Source organism: Limulus polyphemus, unplaced genomic scaffold (assembly GCF_000517525.1).
Source record: "Limulus polyphemus unplaced genomic scaffold, Limulus_polyphemus-2.1.2 Scaffold2298, whole genome shotgun sequence".
NCBI classification, from domain to species: Eukaryota; Metazoa; Arthropoda; class Merostomata; order Xiphosura; family Limulidae; genus Limulus; species Limulus polyphemus.
Window position 1 is genome coordinate 103,684 of NW_013667908.1, and position 10,702 is coordinate 114,385.

The 10,702-nt window shown below is 33.1% G+C and overlaps 1 protein-coding gene across 2 annotated transcripts in view; it reads left to right on the forward strand.

Moving 5' to 3' along the window:
- The first annotated feature begins 5,992 nt into the window (after positions 1-5,992).
- LOC106466549 (cytochrome P450 1A1-like) overlaps positions 5,993-10,702 on the forward strand; it is a 43,044-nt gene continuing 38,334 nt past the window's right edge. For both annotated transcript variants that reach the window (XM_013926841.2, XM_022394584.1), the window contains exons 1-2: positions 5,993-6,038; positions 6,333-6,503. In XM_013926841.2, coding sequence (XP_013782295.1) covers positions 6,338-6,503 — 166 coding nt within the window. In that variant the 5' untranslated portion in view covers positions 5,993-6,038; positions 6,333-6,337. The remainder of the gene's footprint in view (positions 6,039-6,332; positions 6,504-10,702) is intronic.

A 10,702-nucleotide genomic window follows, 5' to 3' on the forward strand; every position in this document is an offset into this window, starting at 1 on the left:
ACAGGAATAGTGTTTGGACTGTGCTGATATAAACTGTATTGTTTTATATATTAAAGCCTTACGCTTTATTGAAGAAAATGACAGTTTTTTAAAAACTCCATTTTTTCTAGTGCTATATTCCCAAATTACATCAATAAGAATATAATCAAACCCTCACATACAGTTCTAGTGAAAGTCGTGTTCTTGTTGTGTTCTGTGATAAAGAAATGGTTGTTGTACATACCATAGTTATTTTTAGAATTGTCTGTACCTTGAATACGCAAAATGGGAAATTTTTATGAATTTTTGTTTATGGTGTCATTCAATAGACGGCGCCACATTTTATTTATTATTTCAGTCACATACATAGATAGATACATATATACACGCTACGTCCATTATAGTAAGATGTAGGGATAGCAATGCCAAAATGTACAGAAACAAGGTAGGGATGAATACACAAAACATATAAAAATCACTACATAAGTAGCCAAATCTTTCCGATAATGATTTTTATCTACAATTAAACGTTGAATTCCTATCAGTTACATAGACTGAGGTTTGAATAAAAGCATTTAAACTGAATAGTGCTATACAATCTTACATTGGCTAATAACCATAAGCTTGTAAGATTGACTCAATACTTACTGGCTACTTATGTTGGGATTTTTGTATAGTTTTGTGAATTCATCTCTACCTTGTTTCTGTATTTTTTGGCATTGCCTTCCCTATATCATATTTAATTTTTTCAATATTTTCATTACTTTTATATGTTTAACCAAATAACTAGAAGTAACCTTGACATTCACCTTGTGAAAAATGGGGAGAGGCTTAAGTTGTTTTGGCCGTTTAGAACTTTTTTTTGGATTTGTTTCTAGACTTCTATTTATTTCTAAAATTTCCAGGCTATTCAGTTTTTCACTTTTTCCTACAAATATGTAAAATCTTGCAATTTTTTCGGATCAAGTTAGTTTCTGGTTTCAGTAAGGTGAGATGCAAAGGTTGAATCCATTTTCCTTAATTTCCAGCTTCTAGAATGTTTTTAATTCTTGTTGGACTTACATATAGACTATTGCAGTCTTGACACATTAAATGGTAAATACAACTGTTGCTATACTTTTCGATTTTGTCTTTGTTGTTGCACAACATTTTACCTTGATTGTTTGTATACAGTAGAAGGCCGGTCTTTAGATTTCTTTGTTCAATGTGTTATGTAATTTGTGAGAAGGTTTTCCAATGTAGCTTATCTTAAACCATTTCAGTACAGTATGTGGGTATATTGATTTGAAGGTTATGGTTTCTAATTTTTAAACAACAATGTGTAAGTTAATATATTTGTATAACTATTGTTGACAGCAATTTATTTAATTGTTTTTAATACAGTTTCATAACCTTCAGATGTCAAGGGTACAGAGATGAGCCTGTGTAACAAACTATGGCAAATTTGTGAGATATTGGATGTCTTGAAGAAGCATGTAAGATGGTGTTACTATAGGCAGATTTTCTGAAAATGAAGTATTTGGGAAACATACAATTGTCTTTGTTTTCTTCTCAATACTGTAATTATGGAGTTTCACCAGGTACTGATGGTTTTAAGTATCAATTGCATGCATTGTGAAATGCCAACCAATAGCTCAGAAAGAAAACCATAGCAGCACAAAGTAGAAAGCTATAAATGCAAGATTTCCTACCTCATCCCCTTGGACCACTTCCATTGTTTCTAGTTACACTAGAGAAGAATAGGCACACAAGAATTATGTCAACTTTTGAAAAGGAACTAGCGAAAAGTGTCAAGTCAGCAGATAACAATCCAAAACCTCGAGAATGCATAGTGTATGGCACGAAGATGGGGAGAAGAACACATAGTGAACATAAGACATTCCAGGCAATCTCTGATTTTGCTATTTCAGTAGTTATTAATGAAGGTGCAGGAAGTAAATGGATAAATGTATTTTTTTATGGATATATAAAGACATTTCAATTTAAAATGCTGAAAGTGAGACAAGAGCAAATGTTGCAAGTGTGATTAACTACAAGAAATTTGTTTCTGGACTGCTAGTTACTTAATGTGAAATTTTCTGAAAAGTTCCAAAAATAAAAGCAGCCTGATCCAATTCATAGTCAGTCAATGGCAGGCACAAGACAACCAAGCAAAGCTGAGGAGAGAAGATATAATTTTTATGTGACATATGGAAAATAACGTTAGCAGCTGACAAGAGAATGTGTTGAGGAAGTACAGGAGTCGAAATCCACCCAAGAAAAGCAGATACCATAATTCTGCCTCATACTGCACATGTGTGCCATTTAACTATTATGTAACAGTCGTTGCTTTGGATAACACTGATAAACAAATCTCCGTCTTTTCTGTTTGAGAATATCCGTCCACATATTTCAGAAATCAGGCAGAGAAACGAAGATCAAGTACAATCAGGTACGAGGAAATCTCTTTGTTCGGAAATTTGTGAGGCTTTATTAGGAACTGGTCAATTTACTGGATGTTTTGCTGCAAAAGAAAAGCTCACAAATTTGAAACTAGTGAATTGTGAGAAAAAGTGCAGAAATGTGTTCAAATATCTAGGATCAGAATGGAATATATCTACACAGCTATTTTAAAACCTTGAAGTATTTGCTTGTCAACTCTTGGAAACAAAAATGGAGCATCATATGTGAATACTGATATGTAACACATGGTTTATGTAAAGATGGGTGAGGTTGAGTCATTTCAGCTTTTTCTGTGCCAAGACTGTTTATACAAACGTGTCTTTCATGCATGCTATCAAACTAGAATATGAAAAAGAAGTCTGGAAATGTTTCTAATAATTCCAAGTACTGTGGACATGGAGTGCAAATTAAAAGAATATGATGGTCAAATATACTTTACTATTTAACTACACGGATGGAGAAGTAGTATGGCAGGAATTTTGAGAGAATAAATCAAATACATAAGACTAAGAGGAACAAATAAAAGTACATTTATTTTAGTAAATGTCTTCAATAGGGTACCTATATTCCTGCATGTTTTACTACAAGAAAGCTCCCAAATAGGAAAGTATATTAGATGGGTATGAAGCCGTGAAGTGTTAACCCTTCTAATGTTAGATAATAGACTTTACCCACTTACTGGTAATTATAATTCTGAAAACAATAATTTCCTGAACACTAGTCTTAACCTGAGCTGAGTATTTGTCTGTCGTAGAGAACAACAGAAAATAAGAAAAACAATAAACAGAACAAACTATCAGATGTCTTAATATTGGAGGAATTGACACTGTTCCGTTTATTTTTATTCTTCTTCTTCTTCTTTAACTGCTACATACGATAATGTGTATTTTATGATTGCCTACCATAATTATAACGTAAAAATTAACAGTTTCTGTGATGAAAGTAACATATGTAAGTACTGACTATGATGTGTTAAGTGTGCTAAAACCCACTCAAAGATCGTTAAGTGCGATTCATTGTCTCCATAAGTTATATTCAACAGTGTTAATTAACAGTTCCACTACGAATTGTACATTCAGCACAATGAAAAAGATTATAAACTGGATAAGAAACATATCAGGCAACAATTGTACAATACCATGATTGGGTACATTCATGAAGAAAGATTAATAACCTGGACATGACATCCATTGCTGCTAAAGTTGCTATTAGGACTGAACAAATATGGTGATCAGCAGTAAGATTACAAACTTACAATGTTGAAATCCGGGTCTCGATTCCCCACGGTGGACAGACAGCAGATACTCCATTGTGTAGCTTTGCATTAAAACAAACAAACAAACCAATTTCTAACAAAACTTCAGTGGAATGTTTGTATCGAGTATTATTGGAATTCTTTTTTTTCTTTTTTCTGCAGTTGTAATGACCGTAAAAATAATTCTGATGTATACCCAAAGTGTTCACGTATTATATGACAAGAATATACTGTTACGTATCTGCTTGTTTGTTAATTTTCCGTAGAAATTCTTTCCGAGAAACTTCAGCGATACAAGTCCTGTCTTGATTAAAACTAGTTTATTCTTTCTCGATACAAACTTTGTAATACACTTAACAACTGTTATAACAAACGCTATAAATCCCAGTGATTCACATACTTTACTTACGGTGCTTACTGTTCGCTTGACTCAATTATCTATCTCTTCGATCCATCCGCATATCTGTATCGCTGGCTTTATTTGCCGGGCTTATATACTAAAAAAGAGGGCGTCTGGCAAACACTCGGACATTCGTGGGGTTCCCCGTTAATTCTAGAAACTCCAGTACGCATGCTCCCAGCGTCACGCGACTTCCACTGTCGTAACAATATTTTCAATGCAAAAATATAAACAATACTATGTGTATCATATTGCACAGAAAGTGCCTTATTGATCAGTTGAGCAGCTCCCTACCCTAGAATGATTCTGGCGTTCCTGAAGTTTAAAAAAAAAGCTACTTGAACATATCTAACTAATAATGTTTTTTTGAAAAACTAGTTATGGAAGGTGTTCCAATTATCACAGAAACATAATACATATGGCCCTATATAAAACAGTCACCATGGGTAATTGTGACGATTGTGCTGAACTGGTAAGAAAAGTGTGAAGCAATCTTTAATAAATGTCTGTTACCAGTCTAGTGTGAGTCCTTCCTGTAAGCTAAGAAGAAAATTGAACTAAATCCCTGATAACTGAAATAAAGTTAGAGTGAAACAAGGAAAATGAATATCAAGTTGAAGTTGAAACAATAAAAAAACTTTATGCACGTATCTAAATGAAAAGGTCTAAAATCTCTGTAAGATTGGACAAACACAATATACTTAACAAGTTGGAACCTGGCTTTAAATGCAAAAACAACCAGTTTGCTCACAGAATGCTTAAAACGCACGTACGTGACCTTCGACCTGTCATTCAAATGTTAGGGTGCAGCAACTGTGGGGAATAACTTGATTCGCCAACAGAAAAGACAGGCGTTTACCTCAAACCTCACATGTGAAGTAACAGCTGCCTTCCATGTAAGAAAACATACTTAAGAGCCAATAACTGGATCCAAGTCTGTGTGCACCAAGACAAGGAAAGTTGAGTTGTGTACTTGAGTAACTCTCTGTGTCTAAACTGTATATGTCAATAATACAGAATCCTCAAATAACTTGTATATTAGATAAGTGGATAATACAGTCCTGTACTACACATTTCTCCCAAATATTTTATGAAGGTGTTACTATACCGTGTTTTACTTGGGTATATTATGTTTGTCTCTGCCTGCTTTCGAGAATCAAAATTGTTGGTTTACGCAAATCGTATTCAGTAATATGATATTTTCTGAACCTCCTGAAAAATACCACAGACACATACGTATTTTTCATACATTATTAGACAGTATAGAAACTTATGTTAGGAATGATTTTCGAATGTTATTTTATTTGTTTTTTGTGCATTGACTTTATATATATATATACATATATATTCGTATTTATTATGGTTGCATATGCCCTGATTATAACCTTCTCCATTCTCATTGCTTAAGGAAATAAATGTTTCCAATGACATGCTTAAAAATTGTAAACAATTTTGATACAAACATTTTTTGTTCCATAACTCCATTTTGTGATATATATATATTCTGTTATTGTTTTTGCTCGTTTGTTTGTTGCTAAGCGCAAACCTATACAATGGGCTATTTGTGATCTGTCCACCTCTGGTATCGAAACCCGATTTTTAGCATTCTAATCCCTCAGGCGTATCACTGAACCAACAGAGTGCTATTACTGTTGTAATGAATAAAGTTGAATGATATTACTTTATTAAATATACTTCAATAAGTTCTACTCTTTATAGCTATATTTTATATTTACTCTAAAAATAAAATTTTTACTTTTGAAAGTATTATGCACACATATATATATATATATATATTAGTTATAAAAGGGCAAAGTTGCAGTTAAGTCTTTACAGTCTTTGTAAAGTAGCTGAAATTCATCGGGCAACAATGACAGTTGACTACAGCGCAAGCGCACTAACAGCATTCCGACGAGGTACGCAGGTACCATAACTTGTTGAGATGAGGTGCGTGGCATAAAAGTAAGTAGCTATATAACCTTGAAAATAGCGTGTCTAGTATCTTTTTAATTCTTGTTGTAGAATATTTCTACTTTAAGATACTTTTCTCTTGGGTTTACTTTGTTTATACTTATCTTACATATTACTTCTAACAAATTCAACACTAAATGAAAATAACAACGTGGTTTAGCTACACAGTCCTTCTCTATCTGAACTTCATATATTCCCAAGTTCAATGCTCTAATGTTATTTATTTTAAAACCGATTTGTATTTGTTATTTAAGGTTATAACCTGTTTTGTTTTTAATTTTTTAGAAACAATGATGACTGCAAGCGAGATTTTTCGTAGTATCTGCTTGAACAGTGGGTTTTGGGCGGCTGTTTTTCTAGGGTTGGTGGTCTATTATGCAATATTTTACCTCACCACGTTTCGCCAGTATCCGAAAGGAACCATTCCGTTACCTTTAAGTCTCGAGCTCATTTACCGTAAGTTTATTTAAATAAATCTTAATTTATAAATGTCTGCAACATAAGCATTACCTAAGGAATGTAGCTTTAAATAGAATTTAGAATAGATTTACGAATGAGAAAAAAAAAACAAGTAATAATAATATGCTTCAAACTGATTTATATGATTTGTGTTTGAATAAATTATTTGAAAAATATACACTAATATTAACAAAAAACCGGATAATACACTTTCTCAGCTGTTCTATACATTTAATGAAAGCTGATATCTTTAAAAGTTGATTATTGCTTTTCAAATTAAACGTAATGTAATACATCATCATTAAATATATATAAACAATTACAAGTGCCATAATATGAGAGCGAAAAACTTGTTTTTCTTCTTATTTATTAAAATTATCAAGATAAGATTCCTATAATACTTTGACACTAAATCAAGCTTTCAAAGAAAGGCTTCTACACGAGCTCTATGTTCAGTTTAACATAAATATTTAATTATATAACAGTATTAAAGTTGGTAGATCCTGAAAAGAAGTGTAAAATTTTCTGAAGAATCATAAACTGAGAATAGGTAGGATACGAACCCGCGACTCTGTTTATCGTGAAGTAGCTTAGTTGGATAAAGCACCTGCATTGCAAGCAGAGTCGAAATCTCATTCTTCAAAAATACCCTTCACTTGAAAGGTCGGTGTTGCTAAATTACCAACCTTGAAATTTCTTTAATCAAGAAGTTTCAGTTGATTAATTGGTACGAGCTTTTGCACAGTTAGCAGAGTTGTTTAATGACTTTTGACAGCCACAGCATCTGAAAATTGCGCGATTAAATAAGACGTGTCTAGCAAAAACTGACAAACCTGTTTTTGCTCAGTAAAAAGAAAGAAAGAAAAAAACAACGAAAGCTTGCATTTAGCCCAACAGAGGGCGAGTACTTTTTGAGCTTTTTATACATATGATGACGTACACGGAAGTTGTACACGGGGCTTGTAGAATACATGCATCAATTCCTCCCTGGGACGTCTTGTACTTGGGGGGTGTGAGGTTGATACAAGGGCGGAGTACCAAGGGATACACCACGAAACTTAACGTAGGTATTATGTCCTACTATTGAGAGGATATCAGTGTTATATTTCTTATTGTTGTGTTTATGATCGATACAGTTTATCTGGGCTGTTAGCAATTTGAACGGGTCTAATGTGTAACTAAACGCATTAAAAATGTAAATGACCTTATCAGGTTTATTTCATTCAAGTTAGTTTTATGGCGACTGGCGTGACTGAATATTTAGCGCGGAGGACTGTGAATCCGAGGACCTATGGCTCGCGTCCCGTTGCTGCAAAATATCGCTCCACACTTTGAGGCCATATGCGAGTTATAAGAGCGGTGGTAGAATCCCAAGAGTTGGTTCCTTCGCCATGAGGTACCTATATAGCTATAAAAACTAAGCTATCACTTCAATATTAGGGACAAACAATCATTTTGTTGTTTTGTGCGTAACATACAAGTTAGTTTTACGTGCTATAAAATTATCACATTTGAAAGAAACTTCAATTTACATTATACAAAGGTCAATTAAACTTGAAAAAAATGTGTTAATTAAACACAATTATCCACCTCTATCAACAAACCTTAAGAATTTTCAAGCATTTATTTAATTAATTCACTTTCATTATTTGTTACTGGAGTGATTGTTATTATTATCAATAAATAAACTTTTGAGTGGTGAAATATTCTTATTGTTTTATTGGCTCCAATATTCGTATTTTTGTTTTCTCATAACATTTTCGACTTTTCGGTTTTAAAAATAATATTATTGGTAAAGACTATCCTGCTCGTTCGCCAACTCTTCTGGATTACAGTCAAGTTATTGTTATTGTTACGCCTCTGTGTTCGTTTGTTAATTTTCCGTAAAAATTATTTCCGAAGAAACTTTAGCGATACAAGTTCTATCTTAAATAAAACTAATTTATTCTTTCTCAATACAACTTTCAAATACACTTAATTTCCACAGTCACGCTATAAGTTAAACAAACGCTATAATTTACAACGAACGATTCACGCGCTTGACACAATTGTCCGTTTCTATTTCTGTCTGCAATTCAATTCCATTGTTGCCGTCACTTCTTGGCGGTCTTGTATACAAGATTACCGCACATCTAGTAAACACTCAAGCATTCACGAACCTTCGAGAATACTATAAACAACTTACGTTGACCCGCTCCGGCAAGAAAAAGACAAGCTTGGTTTTTGCTTGTTCTTCTGAATGATGATAGAATTACAGTTATAGATTCATTACTTTCACTCATAGATTTTTTAAAATTTGTTAATGTATTTTTAACGAAGTTAGGATTTTCTTCTATTTTGGCTAATGGTTAGTAATAAGATATTAATTTTTTTTATAGCAACATAAATTGGAAAATATTTTATAAAATTAAGCCATTTGTACACCTAAAAAGCTTTAACTATTAACATGTTATATGCATTTCTTTTCGATTGTTCAATTCCATTATTCGATTAAAATACCCGAATTGCTGGTATTGAATTCCCTCTAATTTATTAAAAATTATTTTAAAAATTTATTCTAAATTAAAAACTTCTAGTTCTCGAATAGCTTTGTATGAAATTCACAAAAACATTTTATTATTATATGTTTTTAGTGCTTTTGGCGCTTCTTTTTCATTCGACATAGAACCCATATAGATTTGTAGTCGGCCACGTGGGTATTTTGTATTAGCCCAAAAGTTTTTGACATTCAGGTAACTAGCTCGCCCTGCAACAACCTTAAAGGGGAGAACATGTTCGTTGACGGGGATTCGAACCTGCGACCCGTAGATTGCACATCTAGCACCTTAATCACCAGACCTTGCCACACCCGCTTTTGATACTTATAATCCAATAATCGTAAAATTTCTTTTTATAATGTTTTGGATTTTTTGTTTCAGTTTTATAAATAACGTATTTGGTATAAAACTTAGTTGCTAGAGTAAGAAATTTTAATTTATACGCTGAAACATTTTCTTACTATACCAGTTTAATTTGTATATTAAAGTGGACGAAAACAAATTTAGAACGTAAGCAGTATTTGATAACGCGGTTAAGTTTGAAACAAACAAAATAAACAGCTGTGATAGTTGAAATATATTGTTAGGACAGCAGAAGTCACGTGACTCCGGTAACACGTAATGAGTTCTAGAAAGATCGGGGAACATCACGAATAATCCAGTATTTGCTAGTCGACCTCTATTCTTGTATATAAGTGCGCCAGACAATCAATCGGGATAGAATTGCAGACAGACAGAGACGACAATTGAGTTAAGCGCGGTAGTAAGTAAGTGCGTGAATCGTTCGTTGAGAATTATAGCGTGTGTTTAAATGACTGTGGTATAGACACCGGTTTCACACCAAGAAGAGATAGATTTCCGGATATCGACTTTGAATACTGTAACAATGCCGAATGGGATTATTGACCTGGGTACATTTTTTAGGAAAGCTCCTAAAGTAATTAGTTTTACTTCCAAAGTCGCTATTTAACATACAATTGGTCGCTTTCCGTTCTTTCTGAATTATTATTCACCATTAAATGTGCAAAAGTTCATCGATGTTTTTAGTTTTTTACATTTATTTATAATCTTTATACTTTTAGAAAATAAATGAATAATTGAAATTAATTTTTAAAGAAAGTTTTCACTTTTAGCTTTATATATTTTTCACGGTAGAATCAAGTGATTTTAAGTAAGATATCTCCTCTTTTTATATTTCTACCTTATGCTTGAGTTATCATTCCTCTTCTTTTATATAAAAATATTTTCTGATGTAAAACATACTGTTACGTCTCTGCTCGTTTGATAATTTCCGGTAGAAATTCTTCCCGAGAAACTTCAGCGATACAAGTCCTTTCTTAAATAAAACTAGTTTATTCTTTCTCAATACAACTTTGCAATACACTTAATTTCTAATGGGTTTAATGGCATGAAGGGAGTGGTCGGGAATGTTAGTGTTTAACCACAATAAGTTCTTGGAGTGGTCGGGAATGTTAGTGCTCAACCACGGGAAGTTCTTGGAGTGATTGGGCATATTAGTGTTAAGCAACAAGTTCTTGGAGAGGTTGGGCATGTTAGTGTTTAGCAACAAGAAGTTCTTGGAGTGGTTGGGGCATGTTAGTGTTTAGCAACAAGAACTTCTTTGAGTGGTCGGGCATGTTAGGGTTTAGCAACAAGAAC